Consider the following 22,664-nt stretch of genomic DNA (forward strand, 5'->3'; position numbering starts at 1 on the left):
CTTATTTATAAAAGTGAAGACAATTTTCTAGTGCATTAATAGCATTAGACTACAAGACTCTTCTCAGAGTAAATAGCTTGGGTTTGTCACAAATTAAACTTTATGCATGAAAATTTAAATTATAAATAAAACAAATAATTTTTATAAAATTATCTTAAGGGTTATTTAAATAGGAAAATTAAGTTCTCTAGAAAAAACACTACAGACTATAATTTTGTAAAGGCTACATTCAAGTCTACATGGTAAAAAGCTACTTTTTGAAAAATAGCAAGTATCCTCCAAAAACATCAAGTAAACTCTTGAGATTAAAACCCCCAAATTAATATGGCACCTAAAAATTAATACAAATTATATCAAACTGTCAGTACTAACCTCTTTTTCAGCTTCTTTAAATGTTGCTTCTTTCTCCTTGACTCGCTGCATAAATCTCTGTTTCAACTCTTCTTCTTCCCTCTGACATTGATCATAGAACTCTTGTCTTTTGGCTTCAAAGATTTCTTGAAAACTAAAGAGAAATGTTTTCTTAGTCTTATATTAAAATGAGGTAGGAGAATCGCTTGAACCCAGGAGGCGGAGGTTGCAGAGAATCAAAATTGTGCCACTGCACGTCAGCCTGGGAGACAGAGTAAGACTCCATCATAAAAAAATAAAATAAAATGAAAAATTTAAAAATGCTAGTATAAACATGTAAAAAATATATATTGTATGTTACATCCTATATAAGGAAATTTACCAACATTCTCTCATGTTTAGCAGCACAAAATGGAAATTTCCATATCATAAGATGTAAAAACCAAGGCACAATACTTAAGATCAGAGTATATAGACAGTATATGTAAAGAATACTAGAATTTTCCAACACTTATATGAGTGAATTCTTATCCCCACCACTTTCCAGGATATCATACATTTTCATATTTTTTGACAATAACATTCAGGGAAACCTCTAATGTATGAAACGATTTTCAAAAATCATCTAAAATAAAGCAAAAAGTCTTTCAAAATATCATCATTCATTTAAGATAGTTAAATTTTGGGTGTCTACAAAGAACAATGAATGATATAACTAGATTATATACACGACAGTGCCGTGTTTTTGCAACACAAGTCCTATTCTTCTTTTTTTTTTGAGACAGAGTCTCTCTTCGTCGCCCAGACTGGAGTGCAGTGGCACGATCTCAGCTCACTGCAACCTCTGCTGCCCAGGTTCAAGCGATTCTCCTGCCTCAGCCTCCCGAGTAACTGGGATTACGGGCACCCGCCACCACGCCCGGCTAATTTTTTTTGTATTTTTAGTAGGGATGGAGCTTTACCATGTTGGCCAGGCTGATCTTAAACTCCTGACCTCAGGTAATCTGCCTGTCTCGGTTTCCCAAAGTGCTGGGATTACAGGCAGGAGCCACTGCACCCACTCTATTCTTCTTCAAGTTGGAGCAAACACCTGCTCTCAAACTTTTCTCATTTAACTTCCAGGATGCTGCACTACTGCTTTACAGCTGGTTCCTCCATCAAACTCTTCTTAATGTCTTTTGTCAAACTTTGCTAATATTTTTCCATCTTTTTCTTTATCCTTTCTTTTTTTTTTTTTTTTAAGATGGAGTCTTGCTCAGTCCGCCACGCTGGAAGTGCAGTGAGGTGATCTCGGCTCACTGCAACCTCCGCCTCCAGGGTTCAAGCGATTCTCCTGCCTCAGCCTCCCAAGGTGCTGGGATACAGGCATGTGCCACCATGCCCGGCTACTTTTTGTATTTTTAGTAGACACAGGGTTTTACCACGTTGGCCAGGCTGCTCTCAAATACCTGACCTCAGATGATCCGCCTGCCTCAGCCTCCCAAAGTGCTGGGATTACAGGCATGAGCCACAGCGCCCGGCCTATCCTTTCTTTCATATAATACAGATACATTTCATATAAATACAAGAAATGGAACAAAATACTGGGTTTTTTCTTCAATATACATTTCAGCATATATACATATTGAATACACATATTTCAGCATAAAAATGAGATCTCGCATTATATTGTTCCTACTATCTCTACCTTCATCAAAAGATCATAAAAACACCTAACATTCAGGTGTTTTCTTTATGATGGCTCAAGATGGGAGAAGTATAATTATTCTCATATCCAAATTATCATACCTTGTGTTTGTAGGGACTCCTAAATTATCCATTTGGTTGTGCTAGCAATATTTTTACTCACCTAACTGGCTGGTTGTTTGGGCCCACATCTGTAAAGCCCATTTTCTGCAGTTTTTGGTACCTATAACATTCATAGTGCTGAGTGTGGGTTTTTTCTTTTAGATTTTCCATATTGGTACAAAGAAGCATATCTCGGAGCTTAACGAAGTCACAGTGATTTTCATTTTCCACTAGTAAAAAAATAATAATGAATCAACAACATTCAATATCAATCCCTGACAATCAGTAAGTGTTCATGAATGAATACATGAATAAAAAACACATTTAAAATAACACACAACTGAACAATTTGATTAATAGCTATAATTCTTTTAAGCATGTAAGTGTGGTTGTACTATACATACCAACCATAGGCAGAGATTATTTATAGGTTAGCAAATTTATACCTGAAGAATAAGCAGGAAATAGTGAAATAATATTTTATGTGCATATATGCCATAGGTTTTTATTAACAATTGTGTAGTATGTTATAAACTACCTCTGGGTATTTTGGAGTGCTAACAGAATATGTAATATAACATCACTAGTGTAAATAATTTTATCAGAGTAAATTCTGCTAGCAAAAAGGCCTTACAATTGAAAATACTTTAGTTACATAATTCCATTTATATATCATATTTAGGAGACACCGTTAGTCAATATTCAAAATCAATCAACAAATTCACATAGCTGTTTTAATGATACATACAGACTGACAGTGAAGACACGGAAAGATATTTCATGCAATTAGAAACTAAAAGAGAAGGCACGGAAAGCTATACTCCTATCACAGAAGATAGACTTTAAGTCAAAAACTGTAAAATGATATAAAGAAGGTCATCATATCATGATGAAGAGGTCAGTTCATTAAAAAAATAACAATTGTAAATATATATGCACCCAATATCACAACTTCTAAATATATAAGGCAAATATTAGTAGACCTGAGGGGGAGATAGACTGTATTACAATAATAGTAAGGGACTTAGATACCCTACTTTCAGCAATGGATAGATTATCCAGACAGAATATCAGTAAGAAAATATCAGATTTAAACTATACTTTAGACCAAATAGACCTAATGGACATATGTGGAATATTTCATCCAACAGCAAAGTAATACACATTTTTCTCAAACAAACACAAGACATTCTTCAGGACAGATCATATGTTAGGCCACAAAATAAGTCTTAACATATTTTAAAAGACTGAAATAAAAATGTGAGTGCACATGTCTTTTGACAGATCAATTTCATCCCACTAGGGTACATACCCAGTAGTGGTACTGCTGGATCATACAGTAATACTATTTTTAGTTTTTGAGGAACCTTCATATTATTTCCCAAAATGGCTGTACCAACTTAAATTCCCACCAATGATGTTTAAGAATTCCCTTTTTTCTTGGGAATATATATACACTGCTGGTGGGAATATAAATTAGTTCAGCCATTGTGAAAAGTAGTTTGATAATTTCTTTTTTTCTTTTTTTGAGACAGTTTCGCTTTTGTCACCCAGGCTGGAGTGCAGCAGTGCGATCTCAGCTCACTGCAACCTCCGCCTCCTGGGTTCAAGTGATTCTCCAACCTCAGCCTCTCAAGTAGCTGGGATTACAGAAGTCCACCACCAGGCCCAGCTAATTTTTGTATTTTTAGTAAAGATGGAGTTTCACCATGTTGACCAAGATGGTTTCGAACTCCTGACCTCAGGTGATCCACTCTCCTCAGCCTCCCAAAGTGCTGGGATTACAGGCATGAGCCACCACGCTCGGCCTGACAATTTCTTAAAGAAGTTAAAACAGAACTACCATTTGACCCAGTAATCCCATTACCAGGTTTATATCCAAAGGAATATATATTGTTCTATCATAAAGACACAGGCACGTGTATGTTCATTGCAGCACTATTCACAATAACAAAGACATAGAATCAATCTAAATGCCCATCAATGGTAGACTGGATAGAGAAAATGAACATATACACTATGGAATACTACACAGCCATAAAAAAAAGAACAAGATCGTGTCCTCTGCAGCAACATGAATGGAGCTGAAGCCATTATCCTAAGTGATGTAATGCAGGAACAGAAAACCAAATACCACATACTCTCATTTATAAGTAGGAGATAAATATTGAGAACACATGGACACAAAGGGGAGAACAACAGACACTGGGGCCTCCTTGAGGGTGGAGGGTGGGAGGAGAGTGAGGACAGAAAAGCTACTATGCTTACTTTTTTTTTTTGGTTAGTATATGTGCTGCTAAAGTGAGCAATTTTTTTTTTGAGATGGAATCTCGCTCTGTTGCTGAGGCTGGAATGCAATGGCACGATCTCGGCTCACTGCAACCTGCGCCTCCTGGGTTCAAGTGATTCTCCTGCTTCAGCCTCTTAAGTAGCTGGGATTACAGGAGCGCGCCACCACACCTGGCTAATTTTTGTACTTTTTAGTAGAGACGGGGTTTCGCCATGTTGGTCAGGCTAGTCTTGAACTCCTGAACTCAGGTGATCCACGCGCCTCAGCCTGCCAAAGTGCTGGGATTACAGACTCAAGCCACTGCTCCAGCCAGTACTATGCTTATTATCTCTGTGATGAAATAATCTTTTACACCAAACCCCCATGACATGCAATTTATCTATATAACAAATTTGCACATGTACCCTTGAACCTAAAATAAAAATTAAAAAAAAAAAAAAAAGAATTCTCTCTTCTCCATATGCTTGCCAGCACTTGTAATGGTTTGTCTTTTTTTTTTTTTTTTTTGAGACAGAGTCTCACTCTGTTGCCCAGGCTGGAGTGCAGTGGCGCAATCTCGGCTCACTGCAAGCTCTGCCTCCTGGGTTCACGCCATTCTCCTGCCCCAGCCTCCCAAGTAGCTGGGACTACAGGCGCCCGTCACTACGCCAGGCTAATTTTGTGTATTTTTAGTAGAGACAGGGTTTCACCGCGTTAGCCAGGATGGTCTCCATCTCCTGACCTCGTGATCCACCTGCCTCAGCCTCCCAAAGTGCTGGGATTACAGGTGTGAGCCACCGCGCCCGGCCTGTCTTTTTGATAATAGTCATTCTAAAAGACATGAAGTGATACTTCATCATGTGTTTAATTCGCATTTTCCTGATGTTTAGAGATGCTATTTTTTTCATATTTCTTTGGCCATTTGTATTTCTTCTTTTGAGAAATGCCTGTTCAGATCATTTGCCCATTTTTCCTTGTGTTATTTGTTTTCTTGCTATTGAGTTGTCAGAGTAATATCAAAAATATTATATATTTTGGACATTTGCCCCTTATCAGATGTATAAGTTGCAAATATTTTTTCCAATCTCTAGGTTGTATCTTTATGCTATTAAATTGTTTCTTTTGGTTTTGTTGCTGGTGTTTTTGAAGTTCTTTTTTTTTTTTTTTTTTTTTTGAGGCAGAGTCTCGCTCTGTCACCCAGGCTGGAGTTCAATGGCACGATCTTGGCTCACTGCAACCTCTGCCTCCCGGGTTTAAGCAATTCTCCTGCCTCAGCCTCCCTCCCGAGTAGCTGGGATTACTGGCACCCACCAACATGCCCAGCTAATTTTTGTATTTTTAGTAGAGACAGGGTTTCACCATGTTGGTCAGGCTGGTCTGAAACTCCTGACCTCAGGTGATCCACCCGCCTCAGCCTCCCAAAGTGCTGGGATTACAGGTGTGAGTCACTGCACCCTGCCAGCTTTTGTTATAAATCCGCTCTCCTGTGGCAGGAGTGCACAGGCCAGGGATCATGAAGACCCTCGAGTCAAACCTGGGTGTCAGGCCTGGAGTTGGCTTCACTATGGACACATCCAATAAGCCCAAAACTAGGGTAACAGTGATAGCACAGCTTGACCTTTCCCTTCTGCCTTTTCCTTGTACAGACTGAGTTCTGTTCTTGGATGCAGGACATCTTTTGACTGTTGCAATTTGAAGATTCTTATGTTTATTTTCTTATTCCTCTTCCACTATCATTTCATCTGCTTGTATCACCTTTCGTGTTTCAGCAGATGTCAGGGGTGTTTGAATAGCTCCCGCGGTGATATCCAGGTCAGCTGTTGCTGCCTCTTCCAAGCCCTGTTTGTTTCCTCCAAGGGAGAAGTAGTTGAGCCATTCATCTTTGCGCAGTGCCTTGGGGAGCCGCAGGATCTGGATGTTGTAGAGTTTATCCACCTCCTTGAAGAGGTTCTGCCTGTCAGACTCAATTGGCTTGATTCGTATTTCCACTTTGCAGTCGAAGTCTTTAAGAAAGGAGGCGAGCTTCCACCTCCCTAAGGAGTTGGTCTTGGCCACCCAACTACTGCCCTTTCTAGGAGCCATGGTGTTGAGTGGAGGCTGTAGGGAGCGATGGAGATGGGGAAGGAAGGCAAACTCTTCTCCAATTTTAAATCAAGTTTTACAGTTCTTTTTTTTTGAGATGGAGTCTTGCTCTGTTGCCCAGGCTGGAGTGTAGTGGTGTGATTTCAGCTCACTGCAACCTCCGCCTCCCAGGTTCAAGTGATTCTCCTGCCTCAGCCTCCCAGGTAGCTGAGACTATAGGCATGCACCACCACGCCTGGCTTTTCTGTTTTTTTAGTAGAGAAGGGGTTTCACCATGTTGGCCAGGCTGGTCTTGAACTCCTGACTTCAGGTGATCTGCCCGCCTCAGCCTCCTAAAGCGCTGGGATTACAGGTGTGAGCCACCGCACCCAGCATTTTTTTTTTTTTTTTTTTGAGACAGAGTCTCGCTCTGTCACTCAGGCTGGAGTGCAGTGGTGCAATCTCGGCTCACTGCCACCTCCGCCTCCCAGGTTCGATTCTCCTGCCTCAGCCTCCTGAGAAGCTGGGATTACAGGCGCCCGCCACCACACATGGCTAAGTTTTTGCATTTTTAGTAGAAATGGGGTTTTGCCATGTGGGCCACGCTGGTCTCAAGCTCCTGGCCTCAAGTGATCCACCCGCCTCAGCCTCCCAAAGTGCTGGGATTACAGGCATGAGCCACCATGTCTGGCCAAGTTTTACAGTTCTTAGTGTGCAGGTATTTTACTTCCTTGTTTAGATTTATTCCTAAGCATTTTATTTTTCAGCATTATTCACAATAGCTAAGATATGGAAGCAATCTAATCTAAATGCCCATGAACAAGATACACAATAAAATACTATAGAGCTTTTAAAAAGAATGAAATCCTGTCATGTGTAAAACCTGAATGAAACTGTAGGACATTATGCTAAGAGAAATAAACCAGGCACAGAAGGACAAATACTGCATAATCTCACTTATATGTGGTAACTAAAAATGTCAATCTCACAGAAATAGAGAGTAGACAGGTGGTGACTGGAGGAAAGTGGGGAGACTGAGGGATGAGGAAATGGAAAATATTGATCAAATGGTACAAAGTTTTAGTTAGACTGGAGGAATAAGCTTCAGTGATCTATGGCACTGTATGGTGACTACAGTTAATAATAAGCTACTGTATATTTCAAAATTGCTAAAATGGGGAGTGGGGTGGAGCAAGGTAGCTGAATAGAACCCCTCATCAGTCATCTCCCTATATAAACACCAAATTGAACAACTATCCATGCAAGAAAACACCTTCATAAGGATTAAAAATCAGGTGAGCAATCATAGTACCTGATTTTAATATTATATCAAGAAAAGAGGCACTGACGATTATAGTAAAGAGAGTCTTGCATAGCCTATGCCATCTGACATTCATCCCCCAGCAGCACCATACTAAACAGAGAGAGAATCTGTGTGTTTTGGGGAGGGAGAGTGAAGTGATTGTGGGACTTTGCATTGGAACTCAGTGACTGCCCTGTCACAGTGCTACACAACATAGGGCAGAATTCTGCTAGTGCCCAAGACGGGAGCCTTTTTTTTTTTTTTTTTAGATGGAGTCTCGCTCTTTCACGCAGGCTGGAGTGCAGTGGCACAATCTCGGCTCACTGCAACCTCCACTTCGCAGGCTCAAGTGATTCTCCGGCCTCAGCCTCCCAAGTAGCTGGGACTACAGCTGCACACCACTATGCCCAGCTAATTTTTGTATTTTTAGTAGAGACAGGGTTTCACCATATTGGTCAGGCTGGTCTTGAACTCCTGACCTCAGGTGATCCACCCGCCTTGGCCTCCTAAAGTGCTGGGACTACAGGTGTGAGCCACCACTCCTGGCCAAAGGGAGCATTTAACCTAGCTCCCACTAAAGAGGAATACCCCATGCCAGAGATAGATAGGAACTTAAGTTCCAGCTACCTCCACCACTAGTTAATTAAAGTGCCCTGGGGTCCTGAATAAATTTGAAAGGCAATCAGGCCACAAGGTCTGCAGTCCTTGGGCAAGTCCAGTTACTGAGCTTGCTCAGAGCCAGTGGAATAGGAATGCGTGTGACCCAGCAAGACACCAGTTTTGGTGGCCAAGGAGTGCTTGTATCACACCTCCCCCAACTCCAGGCAGTGCAGCCCGAAAAGAGACTCCTTCCACTTGTGGGAAAGAAAAGGAAGATTAGAAGAGAACTTTAACTTACAACTTGAGTAGCAGCTCAGCCACAGTAAAACACACCACTAAGCTCATTCCTGAAGCCCCCAATTCCAGGCCCTACTTCCTGGACATTTCTAGACCCACTCTGGGACAGAAGGGAACTTGCTGCACTGAAGAGATGGACCCAGCCCAGCAGGACTCACCACCTGCTGACTAAAGAGCCCTTGGGCCTTAAACATCAGTAGTAGCAAGGCAGTAGTTGCCATGGGCCTTGGGCAGGACCCAGTAATTTGCTGGTTTCATATGTGACCCAGCACAGTACCAGCTGTGATGGCCACAGGAGTGACGATGTCACCCTTCCCTCAACTCCAAGCAACCTAGCACAGACAGAGAGACTCCTCCTGTTTGAGAAAGTGAGAAAAGAGTTTGAGAGATTCTGCCTCATAATCCAGGGAATTCTCCCAGATATTATCCAAGACCACTGAGGCAGTACGAGTCTGCTGGCGTCACAGTGTTACTGGGCTTGGGGTACCACCTAATACATTCCCTTTGAATACTTAGAAAACCTTCTCAAGAAGAATAGGCACAATTGAGCCCAGACTACAAAGATTACAATAAATATCTAACTCTTCAATGCCCAGACATAGATGAACATTGACAAGCATCAAGACCATCCCAGAAAACATGACCTCACCAAATGAACCAAATGAGGCACTAATGACAAATCCCAATCACATATCTCAGGACAGATATATGTAACCTTTCAGAGATCTCAAAATAGCTGTTTTAAAAGAGCTCAATGAAATTCAAGATAACACAGAGAAGAAATTCAGAATTCTATTAGCATTATTATATGCCAACAGTGAACAATCTGAAAAAGAAAAACTAATCCAATTTATGACAGCTATAAAATAAAATACCTAGAAATAAACATAACCAAAGAAATGAAAAATCTCTACAATGAAAACTATAAAATACTGATGAAAGAAATTGAAAAGAATGCAAAACAATGGAAACACAGTTCATGTTCATGGATTGGAAGAATCAATAATATTGTTAAAATGTTCATACTACTCAAAGCAATCTAAAGATTCAATGCGATCCCTATCAAAATACCAATGACATTCTTCATAGAAAAAGAAAAAGCAAATCTAAGATGTATATGGAACCATAAAAATACTTAAAGCAATTCTGGGCAAAAATAACACTGGAGGAATTGCATTACCTGACTTCGAATTATACTACAAAGCTATAGTAAGTGAAACAGCATGGTACCGGCATAAAAACAGACACAAAGACCAATGGAACAGAATAGCGAACCCAGAAATAAATCCACACAGCCACAGAGAACTCATTTTCAACAAAGGTGCCAAGCACATACATTGGGGAAAGGATAAGCGCTTCAATAAACGGTGTTGGGAAAACTGGATATCCATTTGCAGAAGAAAGAAACTAGACTTTTATCTCTCAACACATATAAAAATCAAATCAAAATGGATTAAAGACTTAAATCTAAGACCTCAAATTATGAAACGACTACAAAAAACATTGGGGAAGCTCTTTAGGACATTTAGTGAGTAATACCCCACAAGCACAGGCAACCAAAGCAAAAATAGACAAATGGGATCACCTCAAGTTAAAAAGCTTCTGCAAAACAAATGAAACAACAAAGTGAAGAAACAATATACACAATGAGAAAATATTTGCAAACTATTTATCTGACAAAAGATTAATAGCCAGAATATATTTAAGAAGCTCAAACAACTCAATAGGAAAAAATCTAATAATTTAATTTAAAGTGGGCGAAAGATCCGAATAGACATTTCTCCAAAGAAGACATACAAATGTCTTCTTTTGTCTTATTGATAATAACTGTTTTAACATGTGTGAAGTAACTGCTCATTGTGGGTTTTTTTAAATGCCAAACAAGCAAATGAAAAGGTGCTCAATATCACTGATTACCAGAGAAAGGCAAATAAAAACTACAATGAGATATAATCTCACCCCAGTTAAAAAAGCTTTTATCCAAAAGACAGGCAATAACAAATGCTGGTGAGGATGTGGAGAAAAAGGAATCCTTGTACACTGTTGATAGGAATGTCAATCAGTACAGTATCTATGGAAAACAGTATGGAGTTTCCTCAAAAAACTAAAAATAGAACTACCATATGATCCAGCAATCCCACTAGTAGGTGTATACCCAGAAGAAAGGAAAGTAGTATATCAAAGAGATAGCTCCACTCCCATGTTTGTTACAGCACTATTCACAATAGTCAAGATTTGGAAGCAACCTAAGTATCCATCATCAGAGGAATGAATAAAGTAAATGTGGTACATATACATGATGGAGTACTATTCAGCCATAAAAAATAATGAGATCCTGTCATTTGCAACAACATGGATGGAACTGAGGACATTCTGTTAAGTGAAATAAGCAAGACACAGGAAGACAAACTTCATATATTCTCACTCATTTGTGGAGCTAAAAATTAAAACAATTGAACCCATGGGGATAAAGAGTGGAATGTTGATTACCAGAAGCTAGGAAAGGATTGGGGAGGGAGAGAAGTGGGGATGGTTGATGGGTACGAATATATAGTTACATAGAATGAATAAGATCTAGTATTTGATAGCACAAAAGGGTGACTACAGTCAACAATAATTTATTGTACATTTTAGAATAACTAAAAGAGTATAGTTGGATTGTTTGTGACACAAAGAAAGGATAAATGCTTGAGTTGATGGGTACTCTATCCTGATGTGATTACTACACACTGAATGCCAGTATCAAATATCTCATGTGCCCTATAAATATACACACCTAGGTATCCACAAAAATTAAAAATTAAAAAACACAGGCCCAGTGTGGTGGCTCATGCCTGTAATCCTAGCATTTTGGGAGGATGAGGCAGGCAGATCACCTGAGGTCAGGAGTTTGAGACTAGCCTGACCAACAAGCCAAAACCCTGTCTCTACTAAAAATACAAAAAAAAAAAAATTACCCAGGCATGGTGGCGCGTGCCTGTAATCCCAGCTACTGAGGAAGGAGAATTGCTTGAACCCAGGAGGCAAAGGTTGCAGTGAGCCAAGATCACACCATTGCACTCCAGCCTGGGCAACAAGAGCTAAACTCCATCTCAAAAAAAAAATTAAAAACACAATAAGCTGTAACTTCACCCATGCTAAAATGGCTATTATCAATAAGACAAACAAGTGCTGGTAAGGATGTGGAAAAAAGGGAACCCTTGTACACTGTTGGTGGCAATGTAAATTAGGATAACCATTATGAAAAACGGTATGGAGTTTCTTCAAAAAATTAAAAATAAAACAACTACCATATGATCCAGCCATCTCACTACTGGATACATTACCTCCCAAAAATGAAGTCAGTATGTCAGAGAGATACTTACACTACCATTATTCACAAGAACCAAGATATGGAAGCAACCTAAGTGTCCATGAATAGATGCATGAAGAAAAAAAGTGTGGCATATATACGCAATGGAATTCAGCCTTAAAAATCAGGAAATTCTATCATTTGCAGCAACATGGATGGAACTGGATGACTTTACACTAAGTGAATACGCCAAACACAGAAAGACAAATGGTAAATGATCTCACTAATAGATCAAATTTTTAAAAGTTAAACTTGTAGAAACAGAGAGTAGAATGGTGGTTACGTGAGTTAGGTAGAGGGTATGTAAGAGAGATGTTGGTCAAAGGATACAAAATTTTAGTTAGATAAGAACAAGTTAAAGAGATCTATTGTACAACATAGTGACCATGTTAATAACAATATTTTATATTCTTTTTTTTTTTTAAAGGAGTCTCGCTCTGTTGCCCAGCTGGAGTGCAGTGGCGTGATCTCAGCTCACTGCAAGCTCCACCTCCCGGGTTCACATCATTCTCCTGCCTCAGCCTCCCAAGTAGCTGGGACTACAGGTGCCCACCACCATGCCTGGCTAATTCTTTTGTATTTTTAGTAGAGATTGGGTTTCACTGTGTTAGCCAGGCTGGTCTCAATCTCCTGACCTCATGATCCGCCCGGTTCAGCCTCCCAAAGTGCTGGGATTACAGGCGTGAGCCACTGCGCCCGGCCAATATTTTATATTCTTGAAAATTGCTAAGATAGATGTTAAGTTTTCATCACAAAAATAATTGAGATAACACATATGTTAATTATATCAATTTAGCCATCCCACAATGTATATGTATTTCAAAACATCATGTTGTACATAAGTATATACAATTTTATTTGTCAATTAAGATTAATTAATGAAAAATAATTTGTATGGCTTTCTCCTGTGTTTATCATGTCCAGAAGATTGACCACAATATATGGTTTATTGTGATTAATACTGTGACCAAATTTTATATATCAACATGTAGTATAGATATATATTTTATAACATATACTAATATGTAATACAACATAATAAATATTAAAACATTAAGTTTTAAGTATGCTTAACAAATTTTAAAATTTCTAATATGTCAATTTTTTAACAACATCATTTGAGGCTGGGCACGGTGGCTCATGCCTGTAATCCCAGCACTTTGGGAGGCCGAGGCAGGTGGATCACCTGAGGTCAGGAGTTCAAGATCAGCCTCACTAATATGGTGAAACCCCATCTCTACTAAAAATACAAAAATTAGCCGGGTGTGGTGGCGAGCGCATGTAATCCCAGCTACTCGGAAGGCTTAGGCAGGAGAATAGCTGGAACCTGGGAGGCAGAGGTTGCAGTGAGCCAAGATCATGCCACTGCACTCCAGCCTGGGCAACACGAGTGAAACTCTGTCTCAAAAAAAAAAAAAAAAATCAAAAATCATTTGGAAACCAGTACAAGTAGAAATCTTCCATTCCCCAATAATTATATGAACCACAAGTACATAAACCAGACAATAAATTACTGCTTACTACACTATTCTAACTCGTTATGATGCTAAATAATAATATAAATGTCAAAGGTATAATCTCTAGCCAAAGGTAAATTGTACTTTCTTGTTTTAAAAAGTTTATAACTCTTTTTTCTAGTGACCAGTTTAAAATGGTTTCTACATTAGGTAGTAATGAGTTTATGTAACATGTCTACACACCAGTATTTTTGCTTCCATTTTGTTGAAAGTGCTTTCCAGCACTCTCAGTGTCATGATTTATACAGAGATAATATGTACATGGCACATTGGGAGCGTTGGGATAGACAAAGAGGTTCTTCCCAGCCTCTGTAGATTTTGGCTTAAAGCAGCGTTCAGCAAACTTCTATGAGAATGAATCATAGTCAAAGTAAGCATTAGTTTAAATAAAACAGAGTTTGTGTTCCCCATTAGTAACTGTTAACTTACAGATTAGCAAGAGTTACCAATATTAGTTCAAGTTAAAATGTTATTTTGAGACTATGAGTGATACACATATATTTAACTTAATCATTCCAAAGCCTGCCCTCTGTCATTTTTACCTTGCAAAACTCCCCAAGGGTAGTGACGGCCTCTGACCATCCTTTTTCCAACTTTCACTTCATCTGTACTCCCTACCACAGCAAAGGGTAACAGCCCCTAGAAAACAAGAATGACATGAATTGAAATCTCTAGCACCATTAGAGCTTACTCTATTACTCTCATTCCTGTTATAAAAATGACAGGCCAGCGCGGTGGCTCACGCCTGTAATCCCAGCACTTTGGGAGGCCGAGGTGGGCGGATCATGAGGTCAGGAGATCGAGACCATCCTGGCTATCATGGCGGAACCCCATCTCTACTAAATATACAAAAAATTAGCCGGGCATGGTGGCAGGCGCCTGTAGTCCCAGCTACTCGGGAGGCTGAGGCAGGAGAATGGCGTGAACCCGGGAGGTGGAGCTTGCAGTGAGCCGAGATCATACCACTGCACCCCAGCCTGGGCAACAGAGCAAGACTCTGCCACACACACACAAAAATAACAGAGATGATGATACTGTAATAAATTTAATTAGACAGGGATCTACCCCGCATCTCATTTTAAGACTTGACAGTATGCACTAATTGGTTTCTGTCAGCATAAGTCTCAGGCTGTGCACACAATTGGAAACTGTCTACTGAGCAGAGCCTAAAGCAAGGTATTCTGCTGTGGGAAACACATAGAAAAAAGATTTTCAGTAGGCATCATTTTTCTCACACTATGTTTACCCTGAACCATCTTTACCCTGAATGTTGAAGAAATAACATGCAAATAACTTTTAACTCTGGTATAAAAGTTAAAAGACGGCCGGGCGCGGTGGCTCACGCCTGTAATCCCAGCACTTTGGGAGGCCGAGGCGGGCGGATCACGAGGTCAGGAGATCGAGACCATCCTGGCTAACACGGTGAGACCCCGTCTCTACTAACAATACAAAAAATTAGCCGGGCGTGGTAGCGGGCGCCTGTAGTCCCAGCTACTCGGGAGGCTGAGGCAGGAGAATGGCGTGAACCCGGGAGGCGGAGCTTGCAGTGAGCCGAGATCGCGCCACTGCACTCCAGCCTGGGCGACAGAGCGAGACTCCGTCTCAAAAAAAAAAAAAAAAAAAAAAGTTAAAAGACAAAAATATTAAAAACTACTACAACTATTATAATAATTAATGGATACACAATATAAAATACATTAATAAGCAATACTGTATATGTCTCAATAAATTATGTTTGTTTTTTTGAGACAGAGCCTGGCTCTGTCACCCAGGCTGTAGTGCAGTGGCATGATTTTGGCTCACTGCAACCTCCACCTTCCAGGTTCAAGCAATTCTCCTGCCTCAGCTCCCGAGTAGCTGGGATTACAGGCGCCTGCCACCATGCCTGGCTAATTTTTGTATTGTTTAGTAGAGACGGAGTTTCACCATGTTGGCCAGGCTGGTCTTGAACTCCTGACCTCAGGTGTTCCGTCCACCTCAGCCTCCCAAAGTGCTGCGATTACAGGCGTGAGCCACCACGCCCATCCCAAATAATTTTTTACATTTTACATTACTTAGCATTTCAATTCAGAAATCTATTAGTGTTTGAGGTATCTTAAAATAAAGGAGGTGTAAATTATAAGAAAAGAGAAATGGAAGACGTGGAATTAACAGTTATCAGTTACAGTTACCTGTTACATTCTAGACTCTGTGTTTCAGATCCTTCACAAAGATTTTGGTACTTACACCTCAGAAAAAAAGCCTTAATAGAAGTGTCATTGATCTCATAGCATAGATAACAGTCTCAGGGAAGATGAGTGAATTGTGCAGGATCTTTTGGCTTTTAAGTAGAGAAGCTAGGATGGAAATCTAAATCTATATACTTTCAAAATGTATCATCTTTCGGCTGGGCATGGTGGCTCATGCCTATAATCCCAGCACTTTGGGAGGCCGAGGTGGGCGGATCACCTGAGGTCAGGAGTTCGAGACCAGCCTTGCCAACATGGTAAAACCCCGTCTCTACTAAAAATACAGAAATTAGCAGGGCATGGTGGCAGGCACATGTAATCCCAGCTACTTGGGAGGCTGAGGCAGGAGAATTGCTTGAATCCAGGAGGTGGAGGTTGCAGTGAGCTGAGATCGCGCCATTACATCTCAGTCTGAGAAACAAGAGTGAGACTCCGTCTCAAAAGAAAAAAAGAAAAGAAAATTATCATCTTTCAAATTTAAGCTAATATTTTAGGTATTTACTAGCCTAAAATATTTACACAGATAAAGAGTTTCATCATCTTTATTACTGCCCTGATTCCAGAACCAGAGACAACACAGCATTTACATCCAACCCCCATCTACCTGTTTTTGAGGCTAAGTCCTTGGCAAGTCTATTTGAGAGTTGGAGGCTCCCTTTTACCACTCAAGACCTACTTGTGAAATAGGGGCCCTGCCTTGGATGCAGCAAACAGAGAAGATGGGGGCCCTGACCATCCTTGCCTGGTTCATGAGGCAGTGGCTCATTGTGTGGGGAAGTAATCCAAAGAACCTCAGACTGCTGCTCCTCCTCACTGAGCTCTCAGTTACCAGTGGGTGCCTGAAGCTTCAGGGCAGGGTGGGTAACCTGCCATTGTTTCCACCCACAATTCCAGAACCCTGCCTCAGAGATTTTGCCTTGGAGGAGAAACAGGCCATGAAATGGAGAAAACCCATTCAAAAAATTATATGTAATCCCAAGGGACCTGAATAGCCAAAAAAATATTGAAAAGAAAGACCAAAGTTAGAGGTCTCACACTTCTAGAATTCAAAACATATTACAAAGCTACAGTAATCAAAACAGTTTGGAAGTAGCATAAAGACAGACATGTAGACCAATGGAATCAAATACAGAGTCCAGAGTTAATCCCTCCTTACCTATTCTTCTGTTGATGGATATTTGGGTTGCTTCCATCTCTCAGCTACTGTGGATAATAATGCAATTTATATGGCTTTACAAATATCTAAGTAAGACCCTGCTTTCAATTCTTTCAGAGAAAGAGGATTGTTAGATCATATGGTAATTTTATTTTCAACTTTGGAGAAACCACCTGTATTAGTCTGTTTTAACGCTACTGATAAAAGATATACCCAAGACTGGGAAGAAAAAGAGGCTTAATTGGACTTAAAGTTCCACATGGCAGGGGAGGCCTTAGAAGCATGGTGGGAAGTGAAAGCCACTTCCTACATGGCAGCGGCAAGAGAAAATTAGGAAGAAGCAAAAGCAGAAACCCCTGATAAACCTATCAGATCTCGTGAGACTTATTCACTATCACAAGAATAGCACAGGAAAGACCAGCCCCCATAATTCAATTACCTTCCCCTGGGTCCCTCCCGAAACATGTGGGAATTCTGGGAGATATGATTCAAGTTGAGATTTGGGTGGAGACACAGCCAAACCATATAACCACCATACTGTTTTTCATAGTGGTTCTAGATGAGAAAAAGATAAAACTCTATTGAAAAAATCAGGAACTATCTAAATAAATGGAGAGACATTCTATGTACATGGATAGAAAGACTCAATATTGTCAAGATGTCAATGTTCCATAACTTAACCTATGTATTCACCACAACCCCAATCAAAATTTCACCAAATTATTTTGTGAATAATAACAAATTAACTCCAAAATTTATATGAAAAGGCAAAAGAACTAGAATAGCCAATGCAATATTGAAGAAGAACAAAGTTGGAAGACATACTATTCAACCTCAGGATTCACTGCAAAGCCATAGTAATCAAAACAGCATGGCATGGGCAAAATAATAGACAAACATCAATAGAGCAGAGCAGAGAGCCCAGAAATATGCCTACACAAATAAAGTTAACTAATATTTGACAAAGAAGCAATGGGAATTCAATGGAGACAAGATATTCTTTTCAATAAACGGTGCTGGAACTGAATACTCACATGTAAAAATAAGAATCTACAAACAGACCTTACATATTTCACAAAATTAACTCAAATTGGATCATAGGCCTAAACGTAAAGCATAAAACAATAAAATTCCTAGAAGATAATGTAGAGTCCTAATTAGAGAAAGGGAGTCAGGCTGGTGGGAGCAGGGGAAAGCAAAAAAAAAAAAAAAGGCAGATAAGCTACAAGTCTGCCTTTCTTCACCATCCAGAACACACGGCCCTCCTGCACAAATAACTCACAATCTTCCTGTGCCTAGCTATCAGCAGACCCTCAGCTGATACAAAAAATTGCAAGTTAGCTCACTGCCACTGATAGTGGCAGGAGGCGGACAAATGCCTAGGCAGATAGGGGCAAGTCCCCAGGGAAACCCCACTTCCAACCCAAGGATAGTTTAAAGCCTGAAAGCCAAGCTACAAGTCAAATCCATGGACTGGATTGAGAACCTGTCTTCCTGCTTGGTGCACTTTCCTCTGGATGCTCTCCACCCTTCACCTGTTTTACATATACCTACACTTCCTAATTGTTTTTTTCACATTGTTGTGCCCACCTTTGGGTGGTGCCTTTGTTTTAACCTTTTTGCGTACTCACAAACCAATCAGCATGCACTCGCCTATTCTGAGCCCATAAAAGCCCTGGGCTTAGCCACACAAGGAGAGAAACAGCCCCCAGGTCCCCTCTCCACTGAGAGCTATTCCATCACTCAATAAAATTCTTCTCTGTCTTCCTCATCCTTCAATTGTCAGGGTATCCTCATTCTTCTTGGTTGTGGGACAAGAGCTCATGAACTGCTGATCTCAGGTAGAAGCTTTAACACGGGCAGGCTGGGGCATGCTGGCCCAGCTGCAGGCTGAGCCACTGTGCAAGCCAGAATGGGCCAAATGGATGGGGAGCCTCCTGTGTGGCAGGTAGCGTGCCCAAGCAAGGCCCAGATGGGGGTGTCACTGGCTGGAGGTCCCTGGCTGGCAAAATGACTGAGAGGAATCCTGCATCACAACCTTGGCATTATCAGCACTACACAAAGCCCTCTTCAGCATACAGCCTAAGAACTAGCCTATAAAATCTGCAGCAATCCTTTGTTTGTTTGCAGTCAGCTTCTTTCTTGCAAGCTGCCCGTTGCTTCCCTAGCAATGTATTTTCCTACTTTCTGTAATAAATCTACCTTCCTTACCTACAGCAAGGCAAATTGTTTTTTTTTGTTTTTTTTTTTTTTTGAGAGAGAGAGAGTCTCACTCTGTCACCCAGGCTGGAGTGCAGTGGTGCAATCCTGGCTCACTGCAACCTCTGCCTCAACAAGGTAAATTCTTTTATGCCTGCACCACCAGGCCAGATAGTCATCACTCCCTTGCAACAGATAACATAAAAGGAAATGCAGGTGACTTTGGATTTAGCAATGACTTCATCGATATAACACTGAAAACATCATCGATGAATGGAAAGAATCAATGAGTTGAACTTCATTAAAACTAAAACTTCTGCTAGCAAAAGACACTGTTAAAGATAACAAGATAAGCCACGGACTGAGAGAAAATCTTTGCAAAACACACACTTGATAAAGGACTGATGTCCAAAATATACAAAGAACTCTTAAAACCCAACAAGAAAATGAACAATTCAATTAAAAATGGGCACAAGATCCAAATAGCCACCTCAACAAAAAGATATTCAGATAACAAATTAGCATGTAAAAAAGATGATCAACATCATACATCCTCAAGGAATTGCAAATTAAAAGAAAAATACATGGTACTACACATTTATTAAATTTCCACCCACTGAATCTAAAATAAAACTCAGTAATTTTTTTTAGGCCAAGCACAGTGGCTCACATCTGTAATCCCAGCACTTCGGAAGGCTGAGGTGGGCGGATCACCTGAGGTCAGGAGTTCAAGACCAGCCTGGCCAACATGGTGAAACCCCATCTCTACTAAAAATACAAAAAAAAAAAAAAATAGCCAGGCGTGGTGGTGCATGCCTGTAATCCCAGATACTTGGGAGGCTGAGGCAGGAGAATTGCTTGAACCCAGGAGGTGGAGGTTGCAGTGAGCCAAGATCATGCCACTGCACTCCAGCCTGGGTGACAAGAATGAGACTCCATCTCAAAAAAACAAACAAACAATTTTTTTTTTAATTTCCAAAATCCCAAACACTGACAACACCAAATCCTGGCAAAGATACAGAGCAGCAGGAACTATCACTCATTGCCAGTGGGAATGCAAAATGGCAGTAACCACATTGTAAGACTGGTAGTTTCTTTCGAAACTAAACGTACTTTTACCATATGATCAAGAAGTGCACTCATCAGTATTTATCCAAATAAGTTGAAAACTTGCGTCCATACAAAAGCCTGCACACAAATGTTTATAGCAACTTTACTCACAATTGCTAAAACTTGAAAGCATCCAAGATGTCCTTTAATCAGTGAGTGGATAAACAAACTGTGGCGTACCTAAACATGAAATATTATTCAATAATGAGAAATCAGCTATCAAGCCACAAAAAAAGACACAGAGAAACCTTAAATACATATTTCTAAGTGGATGAAGCCAATCCAAAAGTTCTACATGAACTATAATTCCAACTATGTGATATTCCCAAAATAAAAAATTACAGAGAGTAAAAAGATCAATAGTTGCCAAGGGTAAAGGAAAAGAGGGAGACAGAAATGAACAGGTCAAGTACAGGTGATATTTAGGGCAGTGAAACTATGGTGAATGTTACTGCAGTATGGGATAGAGGTCATTAGACATTTGTTGAAACCCATACAATGTTCAACACAAACAATGAAGACTGTTGTCAGATACGAACTTTAGTTTATAACTTACCAATATTGCCTCATCAAGTGTAACAAATGCACCACACTTAATGCAGGATGTTAATAATAGAAGAAAATCAAGGGAGGGCATTAAGATCTCTCTGTTCTTTCCGCTCAATTTTTCTACAACCATAAAACTACTAAAAAAACATAAAAGTATTTTACATTTAAAAAGAAGGACGGGGCTGGGCGTGGTGACTCACACCTGTAATCCCAGCACTTTGGGAGGCCAAGGCGGTTGGATCATTTGAGGTCAGGGGTTTGAGACCAGCTTGGCCACCGTAGTGAGACCCCCACCTCTACTAAAAATACAAAAATTGGCCGGGCATGGTGGCTCACTCCTGTAATCCCAGCACTTTGGGAGGCCGAGGCGGGTGGATCACGAGATCAGGAGATCGAGACCATCCTGGCTAACACAGTGAAGCCCCATCTCTACTCAAAATACAAAAAGTTAGCTGGGCGTGGTGGCGGGCGCCTGTAGTCCCAGCTACTCAGGAGGCTGAGGCAGGAGAATGGCGTGAACCTGGGAGGCGGAGCTTGCAGTGAGCCGAGATCGAGCCACTGCACTCCAGCCTGGGCGACAGAGCAAGACTCCGTCTCAAAAAAGAAAAAAAAATTAGCCAGGTGTGGTGGTGGGGGCCTGTAATCCCAGCTACTCAGGAAGCTGAGGCAGGAGAATCGCTGGAACCCTGGAGGCAGAGGTTGCAGTGAGCCGAGATCATGCCACTGCACTCCAGCCTGGGCAACAGAGTGAGACTCCATCTCTAAAAAAAAAAAAAAAAGAAGAAGGATGGAGGTTGGGGTGAAATAAAATTATAAGGAGATTCCAATAAAGGCTAAATTGTAGTCCAACTAGTTTGCAAGAGAGAAACAAATAATAAGAAAGCTGGGAGGAGGCATCCTGGGGTTGCAACAAATGTCAAACACTGTCCTCAGAAATCATTCCCTAAAAGGAGACATATTTGATAGAATTCATTTATAGAACAATATATTTAACAGGGCAGTGCTGCAAACAATTGAGCAATCAGCTAGCAATTAGTGGAGCTTATCAGCTGGGTATGATCATGTGAAAAGAGAGAGTGCAACCAAAACCACTGTCATTCAGTGCAGCTATGGGCCTGCCTAAAACTTCACCTTAATGAAGAGCAACATCAGAGGCTTAACATTGTAGGAGGAGAAATAGACTTTACTCAAACAATTCTGCCAGTTACTGAACAAATAAATAACAATAACAAGCTCTAGGGGAGGAGATAGAACTCCTATCCCAAGTTGTTACAATGTATTATCTAAAATACCCCATTTGTAACAAAATATTACATGGAATGTATAAAATAAAATATACCCCTAAAAAAGAAATAAAGTGGTCGACAGAAACTGGCTGTGAGACTGTTCAGATGTTGGATTTATCAAAAAAAAAAAAAATGTATTTCCAATAGCCATTATAATTATGTCCATAGATCTAAGAGAAACCAAGATTAAATAATTAAAGGAGAGTGACATCAGCAAGATAAGAGAATAGGAGATCCCAGTTCTTATCCCCTGAGAAAATGCTAATTTGGCAAGCATCTATGGACAAAAGTGCCATTGTGGGAGCTTTGGGGTCCAGATAGGAGATTATGATATTCTAGTACATCTGAAGACCAAGGAAAGCCACTTTAAGAAGGCAGGCTCACACCTTAATAGCAAATAGACTAAACGCAGACTCAGCTGCAGACCTATAAGCACCCATATTTCTCTGTGGACTTGGCTCCAACCCCACAAGACCGAAGCACTGAAGCTCCCTGCCCAAAGTCCTTCCATGAGCTTCACCCACATACAGACTGACTGCAGAACCCACAGAAGACCAGGACCCGATCCATCCCACATGACCATGGTCCCTAAAGTAGT

At 40.5% G+C, this 22,664-nt stretch overlaps 1 protein-coding gene and 1 pseudogene across 3 annotated transcripts in view; both read right to left on the reverse strand.

Moving 5' to 3' along the window:
* SEPTIN14 (septin 14) overlaps positions 1–22,664 on the reverse strand; it is a 72,734-nt gene that overhangs the window by 11,344 nt on the left and 38,726 nt on the right. For 2 of the 3 annotated variants that reach the window (XM_034964146.2, XM_055115971.1), the window contains exons 7-9: positions 14,081–14,177; positions 2,201–2,369; positions 373–505 (exon numbers count right to left, since the gene is read on the reverse strand). In XM_034964146.2, coding sequence (XP_034820037.2) covers positions 373–505; positions 2,201–2,369; positions 14,081–14,177 — 399 coding nt within the window. Of the gene's footprint in view, positions 1–372; positions 506–2,200; positions 2,370–14,080; positions 14,178–20,342; positions 20,412–22,664 lie in introns of all 3 variants that reach the window. The other variant, XM_055115970.1, reaches the window with a different exon arrangement.
* On the reverse strand, positions 4,259–10,080 carry LOC129398423 (borealin-like; annotated as a pseudogene).

This window comes from Pan paniscus, chromosome 6 (genome assembly GCF_029289425.2).
Source record: "Pan paniscus chromosome 6, NHGRI_mPanPan1-v2.0_pri, whole genome shotgun sequence".
NCBI lineage: Eukaryota > Metazoa > Chordata > Mammalia > Primates > Hominidae > Pan > Pan paniscus.